The following is a 25,782-nucleotide window of genomic DNA, read 5'->3' as shown; positions in this document are numbered from 1 at the left end:
TGGTGTTCAATTTGAAACTGCTGTCTTATGTGCTTCATGTGTATTGCAGTGTTCTGTCATAGGGCTGTATCTGTCTGTATTCATCATCTAATGCCCTTGAGACATCATCATCGATTATATTTATTATCTCCCACTCGCCTTTGCTTCTTTACATTGGAGCCCGAAATCGAATGGTTATGTCTCTAAGGAAGGTTTCAAACACCACGCACAGTGTTTCCACTGATGTGGTGTTGAAAACTCCTCATACAATTACCAAGATACCTCTCTGCCCTCGCCGTATGATGTTCCTATTTGTCACCAGATATACTCGGTGGGACCACGCACTGGCTGCAAAACAGACCACAGACTCAAGGATCGCACAATGTCAAGTTCCCCTGAAGTGTATCATATTGAGTCTGGCCAGCTTGTGCATGATCGTGGCAGCCCTATCAGTCGGTTTTCTGATTTTTTCGTCAAAGGATAGTCGTTCGTCGAGTTGTACACCAAGATATCGTATTTTTCGTTGTCTGTGCATGCTAATGTCGTGTAGTTTTATGGTTGGATTACTTTGTAGTGTTCCTTTGAGTAGAACATAAACTGTTTTGTGTAAAGCCATTTATAGTTTATTATGTTTGGCACTGGCTGATGCTTGTGCCTAGCTGTGTTGGCCAATGTTTGAGTTGCGCTCTTGAGTCCGCCCTGTTGGCACTGGTCCTCGGCTCGTGGTCGTGCGGTAGCGTTCTGGCTTCCCACGCCCGGGTTCCCGGGTTCGATTCCCGGCGGGGTCAGGGATTTTCTCTGCCTCGTGATGACTGGGTGTTGTGTGCTGTCCTTAGGTTAGTTCGGTTTAAGTAGTTTTAAGTTCTAGGGGACTGATGACCATAGATGTTAAGTCCCATAGTGCTCAGAGCCATTTGAACCATTTTTTTGTTGACGCTGCTGTCCCCATCCAATTAATGTAGGAGGGGTTAAAGGCGATATCCCAAAAGATGGGGCACAGATTGACCCTTGTGGGCAACCGTTGGTGATTCTTTTAACCACTTCCTGACTTCCCGTGTACCATTCAACCACCTTGTTTCTACAGTACTCCGAGAGGATACGGCAGAGGGCCTTAGGTACCTGGATCTGACGCTCACAAACTATGCAGGCAACCAGTGATTATATAAGGCGCCCGAAATGTCTATAGGAATGGCAGCTGCGTATTTGTTTTCTATGTTATGAACAGCGGACTAAGGCCAAGCAGATCCTTGTGCTATTGCAAGCAAATTGTTCCTGGTCCTTGGCCAAGGTGGTAATTATGCGTATAGGTCTTTACGTTTTTTGGATCTGAGGCATTCTTGTTCTGCAATTTTTTAACTATTACGACATTTGCTGTTTCCCAGACCGCAGGTACAACCCACCCGTAGCGCTTTGTTGAGCAGATCCCTCAGGTATGGAACAGTCTGTGGAACGACAATTTTCAGTGTTTCTGAGTGGATACCATCTGGCACGGCGGCTTTTCTGTTCTCTGGTTTGGGAATTACAACCGCAATCTCCTCACATGCAAAGGGAATAATGACGATACCATTCTCATAGCAATAATTCATTAACGTTCACTGTCCGGTATGAATCTGACCGTTGTTCGTCATGGGGAAGGAGTCTGTTTAGCAGGAACTGTACGTAGGGGGAAGGCCTCAATCATCTGTCATAGTTTCACCCAGTCAGCCTCATGAGATATCAATCGCTGATGTCTGTCCCGTGTAGATGTGTGTATCTGTATGTCCATGTTCATGATGACAGCGCAGCACTGTGGCCGCTGTGAGTGGCGTCATCCACGACCTCCCTCCCCATTATAAGTGGCAGTACATTACAGTTATTGTGTCAATCCTGCTGCTGGTTCCCCATGGCGCGATGCAGGTGGTTGGCTAATTCGGACTGTTCACGATGTAGAGGTTGTGTTCATTTAGCACCTCATCGACTTGGTTCCCCTAGTCTTCCGATGTGTCACAGTGCATTTATGTCTGAAGCTATTAGCAATTTTCTGTTATTGGTATATTCGACAACGTCTTTGATGTAACTTAGATACGGTTCAATGTCGTGCGAGTACTACGCGTATAACGACGCAATAATACACTTCTTGACTTCGTGCACTATTTCCACTGTTGCGAGGTGTTGGTTACATAAATGAACTATCTGTGTAACTGTAAAGTTTCGATTTGTGACAACGATAGCAACGCATTGGATGTACCTGTTACGAAGGTCTGTTTGTGGTCAAAACCTACTAGTTTGCTATTCTTGGTGGAGGGTTCCTGCAAGCAGACCACGTCCTTGTGCGCTTCATCCACCGGTTTCAATGACTCCATACTAACTAGTGTCTGGTTGTTTGCATTCAAATGTAAGAGTTTCATCGATGTCGGGTATATCAAGACATTTAGATCTCTCTTCACTGAGACGTGGGACTTAGGGAAAGCAGGAAAGGTGTGGACAGGGCCTAATCAGTCGCCGTTCGTTGCACAGAAAACACATACTCTTCATTAAAAAAAAAAAACTCTCAACAATCATTTTTAAAAGAATTTATTACACTGGCGGCTGAAAGCCCTATTAGAAGATCTGCAAGTTACTGTCGGCATAAGGCCACAAGCAATGTTACACACAATCAACGGCTGGGGCTGATTAAGAAGGATGAAAGTTATTCGTCGGCTGAAGGCCAGAAGCAATTTCAAAAATACACAACTGCTGAAGGAATGAATTACCAATAAGGTGGACAATTACACGTTAAAAATACCCCAAACCCTTTTAACCATCTTGATAACTGTAACAAGTTATAGTGATGGCTGAAAGCCTTTTCAAGACAGAACTGAAACTATTTGTCGGCTGAAAGCCACAAGCAATGTTACAAACAATTAACAGCTGAAGGCCAACAGCAATTTCAGAATACACAACAGCTGAAGACCTGAATTACAAGTGAGGAAGGCAGTTAAACATTAACAAATATCAAGAATTTACTTCTTAACAATCAAAATGGTAACAATCTATAGTAACGGTTGAAGGCAAATTCTTTATCGGCTGAAGGCCACAAACAATGTTACACACAATCAACGGCTGAAGGCCTGATTAAGGATGTTGAAAATTATTCGTGGGCTGAAGGCCAGAAGCAATTTCAGAATACACAAGGGCTGATGGCCTGAATTAGCAATAAGGTGGATAATTACACTTCAAAAATTTAAAACCCTTTCTAATAATCTTAAAAACTTGTAACAAGCTATAGTGACGGGTGAAGGCCTCACTAAAACACAATTGAAAATTATTTGTCGGCTGAAGGCCACAAGCAATGTTACAAACAATTATCGGTTGAAGGCCTGATTAAGATTGGGGTCTGAAGGCCACAAGCAATGTTAGAAACAATTAATGACTGAAGGCTGGAATTACAAGAGGAGAAGGCAATAACATGTTAAAACATAAGAGTAAATTTTAAACGATTATGACCACTTGTCCAAATAAGACAGATTGATCCACAGACAGTGCTCCTTGGATCGACCTAAGGAGGGTGACTACAGCTGTGTAAGCGGTGAGACACGCAGCCAAGAGTAGTACTCACGTAACAGGATGGCAACTCACATGAGGGGTAGCGTAAACGCTGACCGACCCACTAACCAATCCGCCTAACGTCTGATCACCAGTACAGCGATGGAGTATTTTTAGGCAAGGGCGAAGAGATGGACTGCACCACGTCTTCAGAAACACACCCAAGGCCGAAGGAAACATTAGAACGAACGTATACCTCCCAAAACATATCCACAGTACAACTCAAGACGCTGTCGAACTAGACGCCATGTCGGACAGCATCAACACGCCGAGGAAAAGTACACTGCCGGGAAAGTACGCTAGCCTCCAGGTCAGGTAACTGGAGCGTTAGCGGCCGCAAGGCAGAAAATACCGCTGGTTGCACTTCAGTAATTAGAACAATACTGAAGCCAAACTAACATCAACGAGTAGAAGGCAGCTAATAGCTTCCGCCAACCAAACAGACACCACTCGTTTCGGTTGGTCTGGGAGCAGCAACACACAAACAACAGTGAGATCTCGAACAGTGGAGGTTTCAGTACTGGACGTGATCCACTCAACTTCAAACGCCCTGGGTTCTGTCGCCGGCTACAGCCCCTCGGTCCGACAGTGCCTGCACGCCGCGAGCAGTCCCAGCCTGCCCTCGCGCTGTGGACCTCCTCGCCGAGCTGCCGGACTCACACGACGACCTGGAATACTAGCTGTGGCGCCAAAGATAGTACCACAGGACTGGCTATCGATAATCACTGCTGCTGCCACTCGCGGACAAACAATACTAGCAACTCAGTGGCACCATTAACACAAGAAGGAATCAAGACACCACTACCGCTATTACACGACATCAAGTTATGAGCGGCAAGAACGCCAGCCGCACGTGGCTCATTCACTGTAATCGAATTATACTCGTCCGTGGGCCCTCGTAAAGTCTTTGCATACATATTCTAGAGTGAACTTTTCGCTCCTTCTCGTGCAGATTTTGTATAGTAACGCAGTTAGTTCTTTAATGTCTGTCGGTATATTGTCTGATTTCAGCAAAATACTTTCAGCCTGCTCGGTCGTTGCATAGGAGATTGTGGCACCTTCTGAGTTTCCAATGCTAATCAAAAGTTGCAATGCTGTTTGGAAGGCGTCTCTGTTTTCTATTCTCGAAAGACGTATATTTTCTTCCAACTTCAAAATTTCGTCTGTTCCCCAAGTTTCGTGTTCTTTTTCTGGGTCTGATCATTCTTTTGCAGTCTGCTAGGGCTGTGATTGTGTTATGGGTATCTGTATTTCGTGTTTTGTGTTGCACTCTTGTTTACGTTCGAGCTTTGTAGCTGAAGTTGTGTTGGGTTGTCTGTCTGTGTTCCTCTGGAATCTTCGTTTCCAAGCAGTTTACGTGCTGTGATATTGTGTGCTGTGTTATTTGTGTTTGACAACCATCCTGAGATGAACGTCACTGCTTTGATGTGGTCTTGATATTTTTGCGTTGTATACCCTGTTGTGTTTCAGCGTGTCACGTTTGTGTTGTCTGACGGTGCTTGTTCAAATGTCTGTGTTTTGTGTGTATCGCTGAGGCTCTGCAAGTTTCGTGAGCTGTGTAGTTGTTGGTGTACATGTCGTCATTAATTTCATATTGTTCTTGTTTGTCATATCTACGCTTTCCACTACCATTACAAACTAATTCTAGTTCCAGTTCTTCTGTTCTTAACAATAAGGATATCTGCGGGGTGGCTCATTGGTACATTTCACGTTTTAGGTGCCTTGCTACCCCATAGTCCATGGCACTTTGCATTCACAGTAGGTCGATGTGTTCGTTGTCTGTCATGTCACTGAACCGCGTCGTTGGCAACCAATGACGGTAGGATTTCATTATCATAGAACGTCTCCTGGAGGAAGCCCATTTGTTGCCGCCATGTCATTGCGCCCGCCCTAGTAGCTGGAGGGTTATGTTTCCGGAGGTGAATGTCTTCGTACGCGCTGTCAAGATACGTGGAACGAAGGTCCTCTTGGCATGATGAGGTCTTAGTAAGCACAGTTTTGATATTTCGTGGTCTGTGTTAGAGATCAGTTTTTCATGTAACTGTTTGTGTGTAGGGTTTCAGGATCGCCTGCTTTGTTGGAAGTGCGGTCTCTGTACATACATGGTACGCCATCAACCGCCTTATCAGTGCAGTCGGTATGAATGTGTCCAAGTTGGGAGCACTTGCAGTGGACTGCTTCGTCTAGCCCACGGCATTTCACTGGGTGCCCTCAGTCATAGCAGGTGTAGCAGTTCTGGACTCATGTGTTTATGCTAATCGCCCACAAATCGATGAATACCCGTTCTCTTTGCTTAACGAAGAAGTGGGCTGGAGCACCATCATGTAGTAGCCACACAACCCTTCGAACCATCAATAAAATGGTTCAAATGGCTCTGAGCACTATGCGACTTCTTAGGTCATCAGTCGCCTAGAACTTAGAACTAATTAAACCTAACTAACCTAAGGAAGTCACACACATCCATTCCCGAGGCAGGATTCGAACCTGCGACCGTAGCGGCCGCTCGGCTCCAGACTGTAGCGCCTAGAACCGCACGGCCACTCAGGCCGGCCGAACCATCAATAGCACTTCTTTCAGCAGGTGAGACAAAGTCACCCGCGGGAAACGCCGATAGTTGCGTCCTGTTAGGGGACGTGGAAAGAAGACTGGTCTCAAAATATGGTCGCCAGTTATCCCAGCCCACACATTTCAGCTGCACCGATGCTGATGATTCGCTGTCACCATACCGTGGAGGCGCTGCATACTATCCCACAGGTGAAAGTTATGAATGTCGAACGTACCACTCCATGTAAAGCTGGCCTCGTCTGTGAATAGGATGGATGACAAAAGTTTTAGATTCGTGGTTGCCTGATCAAGAAACCAGTGACAAAACTGCTCCAAATGTGGAAATCTGTCGCTAGTAAGCCCTGCACACGCTGTAAGAAGCGAGGGTAGTAACATTTGTCGTGGAGACTGTGCCACAGTACCCTGTACAGGAGGGCCTATTACCTGCTATTGACGCGGAAGTTGCCTCCCACAGTGTTAAACACATTTCCCCCCCAAGTCTGGTGGCCGGACATTTCGGTTCATGAATTCCTGTTTCCTGAAATGATGCTGTCTCAGACAAACGGCCAAGCATTGAATACCGTGACTGTTATCGGCGGGGGTAATTTTTCCGATACAACCTTGTTGCCTACCGCCCGTTGCCATTTGCCTTTATGTAAATAAACACCACGTCAAGCAAGCTTTCGATTCGAATACTGAACCATGTGTACAATGCTTTATCACACCCTGTACAAGATGAGTCAGCAAGAGAAGTGAATCGGATACAACATTAGCCATTACTATGGAAGGAGAGGCGCTACGGAATGATGTATGATGAACAATACTACCCTATAAAACAGAACGATCCGTACTGTAACTGTGGCTGGATGGTCCCGCGCGAGGTAGATCACATTCTCTATAACAGTGTATGATTGAATAGAATGTCTCCAGCATGGAAATCATGCATTTCCGGATATAAGTTCATTAGATCCTTTTTCTTCCGTACCCTCCCATCGATTACTCTCTAGAATTTGTGCACTGTGGGAAATATCGTCCTGTAGTATGAGTACATAAAATTCCGCTTTAAAGGTCGTTTTGTTTTGTATAGGGAAACAAAGCTTCGCTGGGGACCCCTGAAGATATCTGTATGTCCGATTAACACACTCCATGCGATACAATGTACTGTATTTCCTACGATACAAATCACAAGGTGGTTTAAGAGGTACATAAAGAGCTTCGACAGCAGACAGATCCGTTCTTGGAATGCGAGTCGGTAAACTCACTATTTCAATCCATCTTACCTGCACAATGCTCACACCATAGTTCATTGAAGGAGAGAGCTCCTCCTCTGGAAAGGTGTCTGCCATGAAAAGGTCAGGGTTCATGCCGATGATAGTGCTGCTGAAGTTTCGGATGGCTGCCAAAAACACTGGAGGGTGAACCTCAACAGCTGCACCTCTGGTCCTGGCGAACCGCTTGCACATGAAGAGACCACCATCGTGGAAAGCCTCCAGAAATCCCTCCAGAATCTGTAACACCAGCAGTTGTCTATCCCATAGCATGCACTGCAAACTGCAAGGAAATAGGAATTGTGTACCACAGTGTTCTATCTTGTGTCCTTTGTAGTTTCTAATATACACTATCAGAAAAAATAGATTATCACAGTCTTTTAGAGGTTTCCAATTCACGCAAGGTTTATTGTTGCAACAGAGCATACGCAGCATACGAAATGATTACCATTAAAGATAAATAGAACAAGCAGTTATGAGGTACCACATATTGACGTATACTGAAACACCGAATCAGTATGTGGTGTAGCTGCCATGAGCCCCGATGCAGGCACTGACTCCGGCATCCAGCAGTCAGTACAGATGAACACTACTGTCCTCAGATTCGTTACGCTTGCTCGGCCTGCTCACTTAGCTGTGAAACAGTTGTTAGCTGACCCATCTCACGCAAGTCACCTCTCGTCCCATCATATCCCACACATGCCTCATTCGAGAAACGTCCAAGGATATTGCTCTCCAGAGAAGTTTCTGCACATTTTACAGAGCACATTGCAGTTCATGGGCAGTATGTGGGGAAGGACTATCCTGCTGGGACAACGCATCACCTTTGTATTGCAAAAATAGCAGAAGACCATTAGTGACAATATTATGCACACACCCAGCGCTGGTTAGCATCCTATAGCGATTCACCATCAAAGGTGAACGAGGTTGTAGCTTATCACATCCCAGACCACGAGGCCGGCAGTGGGACCGGTGTGTCTTGGACGAATGCATTCTCAGGGACAGCGCTCACCAGCTGTACATCGTGGCGCAAGCGACCATCATTTGCATGCAGACACAATCTGTTTTCATTGCTCAAGACCACGGCGCGTCATTCCATCTCGAATGCGATTCTCTGACTCCACCAGTCGAGCCGTGCACTTCCGTGCTATGGCGTGAGAGGAAGAGATGCTACAGGTGTGTGTGCCTCTTACATCACTGCTAATAACCGATTTAAAATGGTTCATATTACCATCGTTTAGCCCCCAAGCCCTATTATCTGTGCTGTGGTGGCTGTACAATGTGTTACTACTGTTTTTACAGTACAATGATCATGGTGGACGTCTGTGCTACATGGATGTCAAGAACATCACCTGCAGTGCGATTATGATCACATGACAACTGACACCAACATCGCTGCACAACCTTAGAAGCACGTCGAACTTATGTGCCAATTCTATCAAAGGATCATCCCGAAACTCGGAAAACCATAATTTTTCAAGCACGCTCAGTTGACTGTGCAAACACGAGTGCATCTCTGTGGCATGGATGCCTGCTTGTATCACACTTTAGCACCACAGGTATGCATAACAGAGTCACCAATAATGTATTTTCCTATATTACTTACAAGAGCCTACAAACGTTGGGGTAACTTTTCTATTCCGCGACTGTGGAAAGCACTTGGTTTTGAGGTGAAGAACATGTCAAGCCATGTTCGAAGCGCATTTTCATCCTGAAAAGTCCTTGAAGCATGTTTGATAAAGAATGAAAAATCCCAGAGCGCAACATCAGGTGAATAGGATGAGTAAGGAGTGACTTCCCTGCCCAGCTCCTGCACAGTGTTTTTCTGTCCGTCTAGAAGGATGCGGGCAGACGTTGTTATGGAGTACCTTCACTTCACGCAACTTCTTGCTTGTCGTTCTTGGATTACGTCTGTAAGACGCCTCAGTTGTTGTCAGTAAATGTCAGCAGTGATGGTTACACACCGCCTAAGCAATTCGTGGTACACCACACAGTTGCTGTTCCAACAGGTGCACAACAACATTTTTTTTTTTTTTTTTTTGTGGATGCATGCAGATCTTTGTATGGGGAGTTTCTACTTTGTTTGGGCTCAGCCATTCATGTCTTTTCTTTATTTTAGCATTATCCCCAGTACCAATAAATGACAAGAATGCTCACTGTTATTCACAAGCCAATTGACGACAAGCAAGCAAAAATGCACAAATGGTCAATTGCTCATTTTTGTGATGCTGCCTAAGAGCAAGCAGTAATCATATACTCAGTTTCTGAACCTACGCCATTGCATGAAAATATGGCACGATGGCGGACTGATCAAAGTTCATGACTTTTTCCACTTCTCGCATACACTGATGTGGATCATTGTGGATTAATGCGTTTAAACGAACTTTATAAAGCCCCAAAGATCTTCCTAAACGTGGAGAGTCACTAACGTCAAAACGATATTACTTAAAACGAGAAAACCATTATCTTGTCGGCGTCTGTCCAATGGTATTTTTCCCCATACACCCTGAAAATGTTTCTGGGTTCCTCCCTAGCTGTCACCCCTCTATTGAAATTAAACAAAAATAATGAGTCGGAAATGTTCCTAATCCTCTGTTCATCCAATCATTACCTCCAAACGACAAAATGATCACATATAAACTCAAAAAGCGACAGTGAACTACAGATAAAAAATGACAATCGAAAAATAAGCCCATAGCAATTGGAATACCAAAATTAAAAACAAAAACTCTTACGAACTTAAGCCCCAACCTAGGATTTTTCATCTCGACCAGAGTGACTATGTTTTTGTAGTAAGAAATTTAACTTGTTTATTTTGGATTCCTAGCTTACGTGTTATGCTTATAATATGATGAATATGACAATAACAGTATAGTTGAAGGGTATCAGTCCTCTGAAATATGATCTTGAGATTTTGATCTTAAACAATCTTCAATCTCTGTAGGGTGTGAATAAAAGTTTCTTCACGAGCTCCGATTGTTTTCATTTCTGTCTTGTGTATTTTGCCTATCCTTGCAAATCCTTACAAATAACGGAAGATTACTAGCTCCAACAACGAAAGTTAGACTGGTTCACCACCGAGCTGCCTGTGGGCTTCCTGTGAACCCATTAGGTCTTCCAGCTGCTTACCTAAGCTGGTTAACTTACCTCAGAGTGGAACGTCGGGTTTATGAGTTTTCGGTGCACCTTCCACCGGCTGGCATCGATGGTGACTAACCCGTCGCCGACGAACATTCGCATGGCATTGGTGCAGATGGTGCCACGGTCTACCAGCTTTGACGTCAGCAGGATGTGCTGCACATCGTCTGGGTGCGCCACCAATACCAGCAACATTGGGCCCACATAAAGTCTGCCACAGGACATCAAGCGCACTGACATGTTCATTTGTTGATGAGGCAGTCAAAATAGCTGTACATATATAACAACTACAACGAGTGTGACACAGCAGTTCAGGAACACGACAATACACCAGTGAGGAGATCTACAGGACTGTATAAGATGTGTACAATGCACTAAGAATTCATTATGATATAACTTCTTCAAATTCTGTAATAAAAGTTCCTAAACAACTTGGCACCGAGTCAAGGACGGAATGCCTCTGTTCTTGGAGATCTCAATAAATAATTCATGTGTCTTTGACCACAAACGTTCATTACATCTACATCTACATTCATACTCCGCAAGCCACCCAACGGTGTGTGGCGGAGGGCACTTTACGTGCCACTGTCATTACCTCCCTTTCCTGTTCCAGTCGCGTATGGTTCGCGGGAAGAACGACTGTCTGAAAGCCTCCGTGCGCGCTCTAATCTCTCTAATTTTACATTCGTGATCTCCTCGGGAGGTATAAGTAGGGGGAAGCAATATACTCGATACCTCATCCAGAAACGCACCCTCTCGAAACCTGGCGAGCAAGCTACACCGCGATGCAGAGCGCCTCTCTTCCAGAGTCTGCCACTTGAGTTTGCTAAACATCTCCGTAACGCTATCACGGTTACCAAATAACCCTGTGACGAAACGCGCCGCTCTTCTTTGGATCTTCTCTATCTCCTCCGTCAACCCGATCTGGTACGGATCCCACACTGATGAGCAATACTCAAGTATAGGTCGAACGAGTGTTTTGTAAGCCACCTCCTTTGTTGATGGACTACATTTTCTAAGCACTCTCCCAATGAATCTCAACCTGGCACCCGCCTTACCAACAATTAATTTTATATGATCATTCCACTTCAAATCGTTCCGCACGCATACTCCCAGATATTTTACGGAAGTAACTGCTACCAGTGTTTGTTCCGCTATCATATAATCATACAATAAAGGATCGTTCTTTCTATATATTCGCAATACATTACATTTGTCTATGTTAAGGGACAGTTGCCACTCCCTGCACCAAGTGCCTATCCGCTGCAGATCTTCCTGCATTTCGCTACAATTTTCTAATGCTGCAACTTCTCTGTATACTACAGCATCATCCGCGAAAAGCCGCATGGAACTTCCGACACTATCTACTAGGTCATTTATATATATTGTGAAAAGCAATGGTCCCATAACACTCCCCTGTGGCACGCCACAGGTTATTTTAACGTATGTAGATGTCTCTCCATTGATAACAACATGCTGTGTTCTGTTTGCTAAAAACTCTTCAATCCAGCCACACAGCTGGTCTGATATTCCGTAGGCTCTTACTTTGTTTATCAGGCGACAGTGCGGAACTGTATCGAACGCCTTCCGGAAGTCAAGAAAAATAGCATCTACCTGGGAGCCTGTATCTAATATTTTCTGGGTCTCATGAACAAATAACGCGAGTTGGGTCTCACACGATCGCTGTTTCCGGAATCCATGTTGATTCCTACATAGTAGATTCTGGGTTTCCAAAAACGACATGATACTCGAGCAAAAAACATGTTCTAAAATTCTACAACAGATCGACGTCAGAGATATAGGTCTATAGTTTTGCGCATCTGCTCGACGACCCTTCTTGAAGACTGGGACTACCTGTGCTCTTTTCCAATCATTTGGAACCCTCCGTTCCTCTAGAGACTTGCGGTACACGGCTGTTAGAAGGGGGGCAAGTTCTTTCGCGTACTCTGTGTAGAATCGAATTGGTATCCCGTCAGGTCCAGTGGACTTTCCTCTGTTGAGTGATTTCAGTTGCTTTTCTATTCCTTGGACACTTATTTCGATGTCAGCCATTTTTTCGTTTGTGCGAGGATTTAGAGAAGGAACTGCAGTGCGGTCTTCCTCTATGAAACAGCTTTGGAAAAAGGTGTTTAGTATTTCAGCTTTACGCGTGTCGTCCTCTGTTTCAATGCCATCATCATCCCGGAGTGTCTGGATATGCTGTTTCGAGCCACTTACTGATTTAACGTAAGACCAGAACTTCCTAGGATTTTCTGTCAAGTCTGTACATAGAATTTTACTTTCGAATTCACTGAACGCTTCTCGCATAGCCCTCCTTACGCTAACTTTGACATCGCTTAGCTTCTGTTTGTCTGAGAGGTTTTGGCTGCGTTTAAACTTGGAGTGAAGCTCTCTTTGCTTTCGCAGTAGTTTCATAACTTTGTTGTTGTACCACGGTGGGTTTTTCCCGTCCCTCACAGTTTTACTCGGCACGTACATGTCTAAAACGCATTTTACGATTGCCTTGAACTTTTTCCATAAACACTCAACATTGTCAGTGTCGGAACAGAAATTTTCGTTTTGATCTGTTAGGTAGTCTGAAATCTGCCTTCTATTACTCTTGCTAAACAGATAAACCTTCCTCCCTTTTTTTATATTCCTATTAACTTCCATATTCAGGGATGCTACAACGGCCTTATGATCACTGATTCCCTGTTCTGCACTTACGGAGTCGAAAAGTTCGGGTCTATTTGTTATCAGTAGGTCCAAGATGTTATCTCCACGAGTCGGCTCTCTGTTTAATTGCTCGAGGTAATTTTCGGATAGTGCACTCAGTATAATGTCACTCGATGCTCTGTCCCTACCACCTGTCCTAAACATCTGAGTGTCCCAGTCTATATCTGGTAAATTGAAATCTCCACCTAAGACTATAACATGCTGAGGAAATTTATGTGAAATGTATTCCAAGTTTTCTCTCAGTTGTTCTGCCACTAACGCTGCTGAGTCGGGAGGTCGGTAAAAGGAGCCAATTATTAACCCAGCTCGGTTGTTGAGTGTAACCTCCACCCATAATAATTCACAGGAACTATCCACTTCTACTTCACTACAGGATAAACTACTACTAACAGCGACGAACACTCCACCACCGGTTGCATGCAATCTATCCTTCCTAAACACCGTCTGTACCTTTGTAAAAATTTCGGCAGAATTTATCTCTGGCTTAAGCCAGCTCTCTGTACCTATAACGATTTCAGCTTCGGTGCTTTCTATCAGCGCTTGAAGTTCCGGTACTTTACCAACGCAGCTTCGACAGTTTACAATTAGAATACCGATTGCTGCTTGGTCCCCGCATGTCCTGACTTTGCTCCGCACCCTTTGAGGCTGTTGCCCTTTCTGTACTTGCCCGAGGCCATCTAACCTAAAAAACCGCACAGTCCACGCCACACAACCCCTGCTACCCGTGTAGCCGCTTGCTGCGTGTAGTGGACTCCTGACCTATCCAGCGGAACCCGAAACCCCACCACCATATGGCGCAAGTCGAGGAATCTGCAGCCCACATGGTCGCAGAACCGTCTCAGCCTCTGATTCAGACCCTCCACTCGGCTCTGTACCAAAGGTCCGCAGTCAGTCCTGTCGACGATGCTGCAGATGGTGAGCTCTGCTTTCATCCCGCTAGCGAGACTGGCAGTCTTCACCAAATCAGATAGCCGCCGGAAGCCAGAGAGGATTTCCTCCGATCCATAGCGACACACATCATTGGTGCCGACATGAGCGACCACCTGCAGATGGGTGCACCCTGTACCCTTCATGGCATCCGGAAGGACCCTTTCCACATCTGGAATGACTCCCCCCGGTATACACACGGAGTGCACATTGGTTTTCTTCCCCTCTCTTGCTGCCATTTCCCTAAGGGGCCCCATTACGCGCCTGACGTTGGAGCTCCCAACTACCAGTAAGCCCACCCTCTGCGACCGCCCGGATCTTGCAGACTGAGGGGGAAACCTCTGGAACAGGACAAGCAGCCACGTCAGGCCGAAGATCAGTATCAGCCTGAGACAGAGCCTGAAACCGGTTCGTCAGACAAACTGGAGAGGCCTTCCGTTCAGCCCTCCGGAATGTCTTTCGCCCCCTGCCACACCTTGAGACGACCTCCCACTCTACCACAGGTGAGGGATCAGCCTCAATGCGGGCAGTATCCCGGGCAACCACAGTCTTAGTCCGATCGGGGGATGTGAGGGACGAGCTGGCCGTCCCCGACAAACCCCCATCCGGACCCCCACAGTGATGCCCATTGGCAACAGCCTCAAGCTGTGTGACCGAAGCCAACACTGCCTGAAGCTGGGAGCGAAGGGATGCCAACTCAGCCTGCATCCGAACACAGCAGTTGCAGTCCCTATCCATGCTAAAAACTGTTTTGCAAAGAACGTCTGAACTAATCTACAGAGAGCGCAAACAAATCGACAAAATGTAAACGGTTATTAAAATACAAGATTGCCTAGTAAATGCAGTAATGCTGCTACTTGCGCACTGCTGACACACTGCTCGGCAGCGGAAGGAGACTACGCGATTTTACACTATTCAGGTACTAAAACGCGATGCTACAACTCTCAAATACAATAATACGCCCGAAATTTATGTATCAAACAATGCAAGTACCAAAAACACGCAAAGAAATTAAGAATTAAACTATGTAAGAAATGAGTGAGCTAGGAGTATACGACTTGCTGCTGCAGCTGCTTATCCAACGGCGGCAGGGAGCACACTGACTGTGACCAACCGACACTGGCCGTTCAAAACAAAAACAAAAGACAAACGACTACGGGAATTTACACTATTCAGGTACTAAAACGCGATGCTACAACTCTCAAACACTATAATACGCCCGAAATTTATGTATCAAACAATGCAAGTACCAAAAACACGCAAAGAAATTAAGAATTAAACTATGTAAGAAATGAGTGAGCTAGGAGTATACGACTTGCTGCTGCAGCTGCTTATCCAACGGCGGCAGGGAGCAGCAATGGAGGTTGGGAATGAGCAAGTGCTACCAAACAAGCTACATCTACATCTACATCGATATGGATATTGTCTGTTAGTGTGTAAGGGGCGAGCTTTGCTTTAAATTTCCGTTCCCTAAATCTTCACGATTCAAATTAAGTTCTTCTGAAGTCGCACACACAGGTACTTGATAGTGTTCTTACAAGAACTGCCTTACACTTTCCACGTTTTCATCGGTATGTGCTGTACACGGGCGAACAGCTCTGGAATCGTCTTGTAGTGAATCTTTGTCTTCACTAAACCTTTTGTGCCACTCGAAATCATGACTTCTGGAACGTGCCACGCGTGCATATGCTTGCTGAATCATTGTTCATGTTTCACTAGGGGTTTTCCCGAGCTTAAAGTATAACTTAATGTTCTTTCTTTGCTCATAATCAGCATCCATTGTGTCACCGTAACTAATACGTCAATAACGCAAACAGTGCGTTGCTCATCACAGCCCTGTCAGTTCGTTAGTTTTCGGAGAAACATGGCCAAGGTCATCTCAAAGATGCACAGATATCAGGAAATATAAAAACAGCATTTATTTCTTTCTAGTACTGCAAACGCACAAATAAAATATTTCTCCTGGAAATGTTCTGACAATGGAGCATGTGGCGTTAAATATCCATGTGGATTATTTTGACAATAATGTAAGATATTGCCATTTGTTATTGGTCATGTAAGATTTTTGACACGCTATATGAAGATGCATAGGAATAGTTCTGATTTGAGTCGCCATGCACCGTTGGCTGTAGTTGCGTGCGTGGATGCTAAATGAGACAAGTTACATCAGCTGTCTTCTTCTCGCTGAGAAAACCAAAAGGTGACAGTCGCAGGCAGGATAGCGTAACGTGTGGATGTAGCTGTGTCATGACTGCCGATGGTAATATTTTTTTAGTACTGAATCTGTGCATATTCGAGTGAAAATTAGTGTGGCGGAGTTATATGTGTCATACAGTTATCTCCAGATATTGCGCGGTTTGGAAAGCATGGATATCCAACATTAGTGTATGACGGAATTTGCAGCCAACTTAGTAATAAGTTAATTCTATCTCAAAGGAGACGCAAAGGCCCGGGCAATTATCGTTGTGCACTCTTCAACTACAGCACTGTATCATCTACAATAAAACACTCTATATATGCACTCTACGATGCAGTTTTTCTTTCTTTATTGTTATTTTCAAACCTGGGTACAGGTAGGCCAGCAGCAGCATGCTACGCCGCTCTTTGGCCTCAGAGAAACACACAAGAGATAAATGAAGACATCAAGAGAAAAAACATGGTGGACATAGAAACGGAGACAACCACTTTTTAAAATACATGGAGCCGTTCACGGGCGTACAGTCCAAGATAAAATTTGTTCAGACACTTGGACAGAGACGAATATTGTCACACGGGAACCACTTAAGCACAAAACGACGACACAAACAGAACACGAGGCGTAGATCTCCGGCGCGCGAATGTTCACTAACCATGTACGAGTGTGGGGACCTGCCAAGAAAGGAGGAGGGGGGGTGGGAGAGGGAGAGGGGAGAGCAGATGCCAAGGGCAGGGGAGATAGGGGGAAGGGAGGAAGGGGGAGGGGAAGCCTGGGGGAAGAGGGGAGGAGGGAGGAGATGGGGGAAAAGTGAAGGGAAGGGAAGGGAGGGAGGGTGCCGAAAGGAAAGGACACAGGAAGTGGGGGGGAGGCTCAAAGTTGGCAGGATGGGTAGATGGAGGGGAGGAGGACATCATCAGGGAGGGGAAGCCACCTTGGGAGAGGGTAAGGAGGGTGGAGAGATGGAGACCGGGTGGGACGTGGGAATGCAGGCGTGGCAGCAGGCGGGGGTGGGAGAGGATGGGGGAGACTAGCGGGTGAGGAGGATCGAGTTTGCGTGAGGTGTACAGGATCCATATCCTTTCAAGGAAAAGGAGGAGGTGGGGGAAGGGGAGGAGATCGTACAGGATCCGCGTGGGGGAGGGGAGACGGATGCAATAGGTGATACGGAGAGCATGGCGTTCAAGGATTTGGAGGGATTTATAAAAGGTAGGGGGGGGCGGAGATCCAAGCCGGATGGGCGTAACAAAGGATAAGGCGGATGAGGGATTTATAGGTGTGGAGGATGGTAGAGGGGTCCAGACCCCACGTACGGCCGGAAAGGAGCTTGAGGAGACGGAGTCGGGAGCGTGCCTTGGCTTGGATTGTCCGGAGATGGGGAGTCCAGGAGAGGCGACGGTCGAGGGTGACGTCAAGGTACTTAAGGGTGGGAGTGAGGGCGATAGGACGGCCATAGATGGTGAGATAGAAATCAAGGAGGCGGAAGGAAGGGGTGGTTTTGCCTACAATGGTTGCCTGGGTTTTGGTATGATGCAGCTACGGTTACAGTATATGTTGCAAATGGTTTCAATGTGCCTCAACGAATACATATAAGCACTGTATCATGTCCTGTTTCAAACAGTGACATTGGCCAGGTTGAAACCGAACAGTGTCAAAGTCAGCTTGATTACGCCATTCCACCATCTCCATATCTGAATTGGGCTCTGCATATACGATACTTTTGAGATGGACCCATAACCAGACATCGCATGAATTGAGTCTAGTACCTTCCGCCGCGGGTCGAACACGCGCCAGAAGAAATGGACGTGGTCAGCCCATAGAGGGCTCCGCCTCCGCGGGGGCTATTCCGTGCAGCAGCTCTCGCGCAGCGAGGGCGCCACCGCTAAGCCACGTGCAGACAGCGGACCCGCTCTACCCTAGTCCAGTCAGTCTGGTACTCGCTCTGGATTTCGTTTCTATCTCGGCGGTACTGCGTTCTGGTCGTTGCTCGTTGTTGACTTTTGCCTGGCTCTGGTTCTGAGTGGATTTACTGTTGGTGTTTGGTGTTGTGGTTTCCACAAGCCTCTGTTGTTTATCTCTTCCTTGTTGTGTCGGTCATAGCCGGTCGTGGTCGGTTATTGTCAGTTGTCGTTGGTCTGTCGCCCGACTCGTCCTTGTGTTTACCCGGTGGTGTGTGCTCCACCGCCGGCGGCTTCCCCGCCTGGCGGCTCCGATCCGCAGCCCAAGGCGTTCCCGCAGTTGGGTTTGGTTACTACATTGAGATCCGGTGACTGAGCAGCCTATGCGACTGGACAACAGCGTCCGATCCATCGACCAGGAAAGACACCATATAGAGGCGTCCGGTCGTTAATAGCAAAGTGGGCTGGAGCATCATTATGTAGCAGCCACATAGCCCTTCGAATCATGAATGACACCACTTCCAGCAGAGAATGCAAAGTCACCTGCAAGAAACGCCGATAGTTCCGGCCTGTTAGCTGAAGTGGTAGGAAGACTGGTCCCAAAATATTGTCTCCAATTATCCCGGCCCACATATTCCAGCTGCACCGATGCTGATGATTCAGTCACCATACCATTGGGTTCTGCATACTACTCCAAAGATGACTGTTAATAAAGCTGTAGATGCGATTCCATGTAAAGATTGCCTCATCTGTGAATGGGATGGATGACACAAATCTCAAAATCGTGGTTGCGTGGTGAAGTGACAAAATTGCTTTTGATGTAGAAAGTCTGTCGCTTGTAAGACCTGCACACGCTGTAAGTGACTAGGCTAGTAAGATTTGTCATGGACGATGTTCCAGACGATCGTATGGCTTACCCTGTACTGGCAGGCCTACTTCCTGGTACTTAACCGATAGTCGCCTTCCACAATGTTAATCACATTTTCCTCCAGGTCCGGTGTCTGAATATTTTGGTTACGTCCTTCATGATTTCCTGGTTCCTGAAACGTTCCTGTCTCAGAAAAACGGTGAAACACTGTTGCAAACATTGAATGCTGTGGTTGTTGTCGGCGGAGATAGGTCTACTGATACAAGATTGCTGCCTGCGGCAAATTGCCATTTGCCTTTCCGTAAGTAAACACCATGTAGGCACGCTCTCGAGTCGAATAATTAGCAATTGTGAGCAACGCTGTATTGCATCCACTACAAGGTCAGTCAGCAAGAGAAGCGAATCGGATACAGCATTACCAATTACTACGGCAAGAGTGGCCGCTAGGGCATGGCGTATCAGGAACAGTACCACCCTATAAGAGGAACCCATGCATACTGTAACTGTGGCTGCATGCTACACCGGTATTAGATCGCAATCTCTGGAACAAAGTATGACTGAATGAGTGGCCCCTGGCATGGAAACCATGTGTTATACTAAAATGTAGACTTTCACGGCCGGAAATATCTTGTCCATTATAATTATCCGGGCTGTTATGCCGTGGTCGGTTGATGAATTTTGTCTCAATTCCCAACGTTTCGTCTCCGACTGCGGGAGACATCATCAAGGGGGTCCGTAGGTCAATGGAAGGTCCAACACACCCACTGGCTCGCTACTGACTGCCGCTAAATTCCGTGTCCGCGCGCTCCCGCGTCCCGGTGTGACGTCACGTGTTTTGAAACGGTCAGTGCAATTGGCCGCTGTCCGTCGCCGTCGATCGCCGTTGCCATCACCCAGTAGTGGGCGGGTGGTACATGTTGTGTCTAGCTCATACAGCATAGACACAATGAGGTAGCTAGGTGCACGCTAAACTAACGCAGACGGGCTTGAAGTTCTGGAACATGAGACTTATTAATGAATAAGAAGAAAAGTACGTAGATGTTACTTAACTTTTATTCTCTTGTTGGAATACATCTCTTGAATAGTAGTAAGCTATAAGCACTGATACAAATGGCGCCTTGCTAGGTAGTAGCTATGGACTAAGCTGAAGGCTATTCTATCTGTCTCTCGGCAAATGAGAGGAAAGCTTCGTACGTCTGGTCGCAAGCTATGTCGTCCGTACAACTGGGGCGAGGTCTACTCCGTGTCTTGTGACCTGCCATGTGGTGGCGCTAGGTTTGCGATTACACAGTGGCGACACGCGGGTCCGACATGTACTACAGGACCGCGGCCGATTTAAGTTACCACCTAGCAAGTGTGGTGTCTAGCGGTGACACCACAGTACACATCTTCTTTAGCACCGGCATCCATATACCGTTTAATTTCACGCCCTTGTCCTTTCGGTTGAAATTATTTGGGTGTTTAGCGATTTCGATTGCCCCCTTGTAGAGGCTTTCGTAGTATCCGCTTGTGGCCGCTAGTACTTGCGCCTCCTCGAAACGGATATTGTGGTTCCCTGGCTGAAAAGCATGCTCCGCAACAGCTGATCGTTCCGTTTCTCCTTGTGCTCTTCCAAACGTTTAGAAACAGTTCTTTTAGTTGTACCCACATAAACATCACCACAGCTGCATGGGATCCTATACACTCCAGCTTTTTCCAAAGGTTTGCGAGCGTCCTTGGCAGGCTTAAGGTATTCCTGTATCTTCCTGGTGGGCTTGTAAATTACGGTAATTTTCCGCTTCGTCAAGATCCTCCCTATTCTTTCCGTTACATTTTTAACAAACGGCAGGAAAACCTTAGATTTTGCAGTAGCCTGTACGTCAGTATGATTTCTGCGTGGCTGCCTCAACGCACGTTGTATTTCGGCGGACGAATATCCGTTCTTCATTAGTGCATTGTGGACATGTTCCATCTCAGCGTCGAGCAACTCAGGTTCACAAATATTTCTAGCTCTGACCGCTAACGTCTTGATAACACCCCGCTTCTGTTGTGGGTGGTGGTTCGAATCCCGGTGCAAATAACGGTCCGTGTGCGTGGGTTTGCGGTATACTGAGTGGCCCAAACTACCATTTTCGTTTCCAAAAACAAGTACATCGAGGAAATGTGATTTGCCGTCTACCTCCTCCTCCATTGTAAACTGAATTCTCGAGTTTATGCTGTTTAGATGTTCGTGGAATCGGCTTAGTTCCTCCCAACCATGTCTCCACAGCACAAACGTGTCATCCACGTATCGGAACCATACATTTGGTTTTTGCTGGCAGTACCTAAGGCCTGTTCTTCGAATTTCTCCATAAAGAAGTTTGCAATTACGGGACTTAGGGGGCTTCCCATAGCCACGCCATCCGTTTGCTCATAAAACTGTTCATTCCACTTGAAGTATGTGGTCGTCAAACTACACTTAAACAGTTCTAAAATATCGGGAGGAAAAATTCGATCCACCTGTTCCAATATGTCCTCAGGCTGGACCACTATGCCATTTAATCTGGTGATGAAATGTGTCGAATTCTTTATATAAGAGTCCGAACGACCCACATGTGGTTTCAAAAGCGAAGTCAAAAACTTGGCTAACGAGTAGGTGGCCGAACCAATGGCACTTAGTATCGGCCTTAACGCCGCATTTTCGCCGAATTTTGGGCAATCCATAAAGCCTCGGTGGTGGCGCAACCGAATTGCAGAGGCCTTTCTGTACACTCTCTTCAATGGAGGACTTTTTCATTAACCGCGACACAGTTCTAAGAACGTTGTTAGTGGGGTCCTTATTCAGCTTCCTATATGCGTGCGGATCCAATCCGTTTGAAAATGCATTGTGCCTTTCCCGAATAGAACAGTCGCTTTATCTTCAGAAACTTCGGTATAACGCCGACGGCTCTGCAACGAGACAGGAATGTGTAGGAACACAAAAGCTGCACTCTCTTCTTCTGGAGGCCTTCCAGGCGTCGCACTTCTCTTGACATCTCCTCCCCGTAGAGGCGTCTGATGCTAAAGTGTTGACTTTCACGGCTGGAAATATCTTGTCCATTATTATTATCCGGGCTGTTATGCCGTGGTCGGTTGATGAATTTTGTCTCAATTCCCAACGTTTCGTCTCCGACTGCGGGCGAAGTTTCTGAAGATAAAGCGACTGTTCTATTCGGGAAAGGCACAATGCATTTTCAAACGGACTGAGGAGGCCTTACTACTAGAGCGCATTCAGCAGACCCGACGGGACTTGGCAAGCACAAACTGTAAGTTAATGTCTCTCCATATTACGATCAGTAATAAACTGTGCTGCAGTGAAATCAATGTGGGACGTACGACTATCGTATGAGTTAGGACAGTGTGCCGAAATGTGGTGTTATTGGGCAATGGTAGCAGACGACGGGCACGAATTCCTTTGCTAACAGCACTACATGGCCTTGTGATCACATCGCCTGGAGCCTAGATGACTGGAAAACCGTTGCTTGGTATTACGAGTCCCGATCTCTGTTGATCGCACGGTTCAAGTGCGGTGCAGACCCCTCGACGCCGTGGACCCAAGTTCTCAACAAAGCACTCTGCAGGGCCGGTGGTGGCTCCATAATGGTGTGAGCTGGGTTTACGTGGAATGGACTGCGTCCTCTGATTCGGCTACTTGGAGACAATTTGTAGACATTCATGGACTTCATGTACCCAAACGACGATGAACCTCTTACGGAAATAGTGGATCATGTCACTGGGCCACAATCGTCCGTGATTCGAAGATCATTCTGGACAGTTCGAGTAAGTGACATTATTCCCATCGAACAATCATGGGCCATAGTCGAGGGGGCAGTTCGTGCACAAAATCCTGCATCCGCAAAACACTTTCAATTATTGACCGCCGTACAGGCAGCGTGGCTCAATATTTCTTCCAACGACTTCTAGAGTCCATGCCATGTCGAGTAGGTGCACTGCGTCAAGCAAAAGGAGACTACACGTTATTAGGAGATAGTCCATGATATTTTTCACCTCATTGTATATCGTTATGCTGAGTATGCTGGAGAGACTGCCATCTTCCAAGACGGCAACAGCCAAGGGATGGCGACTTCCACTGTCACAACTGGTTTCCGGGCCTATCGGTTTTCCTTCACGCCAGATTCATGTGATGTTAAAACCGTTCAACATAATCGATTTCTGAAAAATCTCTTTTTAGTCTTCATTCTTATTATTTTCTGTAACAAACGTAGAAATAAAAAAAATTAAAAATGTTGACTCTCTCAGTTTCAAGATGCACGCAATCACGTATTTAATTAAATACGGAAGTGAAAGAAATCTCAGTTCGTTTACCTTTCCATGCTTTTCTCGAAAAGTGGTTAAATTCAATAAAAAATTCACCAGCATTCCCCTACTGATTCTAATTTTTGAAACTGTTCAAAAATAATGTTCTAATTGGTTATCATACCACTGTTGTAGCATTACGAATAATCACAGCTAAATGGTAAAAACTGAGGTTAGAGAACTCTGTTTCTCGTGTTGATTTGTCCGCTTTTAAGGGCTTCAAGCGGATAAAGGCATTTTATGCAGACACAGACATCAGATTACATACTTTCAATTTTCATTGTTCAATATGAATTAATTGTTGTTTTTCTTCTTCTTTTTCTTGTGCCTTTGTCCAGCATTTACACATGGTCGGCATGGTTACCGTCGAATTTGGCAGGGTTAATTTTAAGGGGTGGCCGCCATGTCTTTCCCGTCGTCACCCCGGTGGATGAGATGATGATGATGATGATGATGATGAAGAAGACAACACAACACCCAGTCCCTAAGTGCAGAAAATCTCTGACCCAGCCGGGAATGAAACCCGGGCCCCTATGCATGGCATTCCATCACGCTGACCTCTCAGCTATCGAAGTTGACACGAATTAATTGTTGTTAATTTTTTAATTTATTACTGTTCCCTTAACTTCCTTCCTCGTTTTCATTATTTCATAGAAACGGCATACAAATATTTAATGTTTCGAAGCAAATGGAGCACTGCACTTCATTCCTATGTCACTTTGTAAAAATGTTTCCCAACTAGTGTCGGTGCCAGTCTGCAGTACAACTGTTGTCCCACGTCGACAGCGAGAAACTTCCGTGTAGACCAGGTGGGGACAAGTCCTACACACTGCACGCACACGTGGATCATAAGCCGCGCTACACGAGAGCAGGGACTCGTTGTCTCAACAGTGCTGTACCAGTTCTTGTGCTAAATTCTTGTTTCGAAAATAAAACATCCTTTTCCTGCTGCTAGTTACTCTATTTATCCCATACACGTTTCGCCTTCTCTTGTTCTAAGATATTAACAGTGGGATCTATAATGATAGAGCTTTGTTAGTTTTAGATTATTAAACAGTTCGCTTCGTGATTTCTTTGTGAAAACAGTAATTACTTACGATTTGGTGATCTGCGTTTCTTCACATCTGGTCTGATGGAGGCGTTCTTTTTTTTTTTTTGTTTGGTTGATTCTAATTATTTTCGTGCCAAAAAAACTTCCTAACGCTGCAAGAAAATTACCACATACGAAAAAAAAGCAGAGGGAAAATCCTGTTGAATGATCAAGTACATATGCCAAGCCGTTCATTAATTAAACTAATAGAAAAAATAATAGAATAATATTCGCAAAAAGATTTAATATAATAATAATGTTCACTACAGTAATAATAATATAACCCAACATTTTTACACTCACTCATCGATGAACCCCTCCACAGAATATTAAAACGAAAAGTCAAATCAGCTGTCACCAAAAGCATGCACAGACCTTCCAAGCGTAACTGCCGTGGAGAAAAATCAGCATGGTGCTTGTTGTATTCAACAAAGATGCAATTTCTGTATATCATCGTCAATGTGAAGGTCCAAGGGTTACAGAAAATCTGCCGCTGTCCATCGGAAACTACTACGTGACACCCAGGAACGAATCAAAGCACAGACCGTTTGAAGCGTTACTCCCCTGGACAGAAATCAGCATGGTACCTGTTGTATGCAATCCCGATGCAGTTTCTGTGTTCCATCATCAATGTGAAGGTCCATGGGTTACAGTTTACCTGCAGCTGTCCATCGGCAACTACTACGGGACCCAAGGAATGGATCAGACCACAGAACGTTTGAAACGTTACTTCCCTGGACAGAAATCAGCATGGTGCCTGTTGTATTCAATCACGATCCAATTTCTGTGTTTCAACATCAATGTTAAGATCCAAGGGTTACAGTAATTGTCCGGCTGTTCATCGGAAACGACTACTGGACTCCCAGGAATGGTTCCAAGCAAACAACTTTTGAAGCGTTGCCTCCGTGGACACAAATGAGCATGGTGACTGTTGTATTCGATCCCGATGCAATTTCTGTGTTTCATCGTCAATGAGAAGGTCCATGGGTTACAGTGAACCTGCAGCTATCCAGCGGAAACTACTACTGGTCTCGCAGGAGTAGTTCCAAGCACAGACTGTTTAAAGCGTTATTCCCCTGGACAGCAATCAACATGGTGCATGTTGTTTTCAATCCCGATGCAATTTCTGTGTTTCATCTTCAATGGGAAAGTCCATGGTTTACAGTATACCTGCAGCTGTCCATCGAAAACTACTACTTGACTCCCAGGAAAGATGCCAAGCAGAGAACGTTTGAAACGTTACTCGCCTCGACAGAAGTCGGTATGGTGAGTGCTGTATTCAA

The 25,782-nt window shown here is 45.7% G+C and overlaps 1 protein-coding gene across 2 annotated transcripts in view; it reads right to left on the bottom strand.

Moving 5' to 3' along the window:
- LOC126210340 (cytochrome P450 4g15-like) overlaps nt 1–25,782 on the bottom strand; it is a 110,410-nt gene that overhangs the window by 61,114 nt on the left and 23,514 nt on the right. For both annotated transcript variants that reach the window (XM_049939555.1, XM_049939556.1), the window contains exons 3-4: nt 10,503–10,704; nt 7,368–7,595 (exon numbers count right to left, since the gene is read on the bottom strand). In XM_049939555.1, coding sequence (XP_049795512.1) covers nt 7,368–7,595; nt 10,503–10,704 — 430 coding nt within the window. The remainder of the gene's footprint in view (nt 1–7,367; nt 7,596–10,502; nt 10,705–25,782) is intronic.

The sequence above is a fragment of the Schistocerca nitens genome, chromosome 10, assembly GCF_023898315.1.
Source record: "Schistocerca nitens isolate TAMUIC-IGC-003100 chromosome 10, iqSchNite1.1, whole genome shotgun sequence".
Lineage (NCBI taxonomy): Eukaryota > Metazoa > Arthropoda > Insecta > Orthoptera > Acrididae > Schistocerca > Schistocerca nitens.
This window is presented reverse-complemented; position numbering and strand designations above follow the sequence as displayed.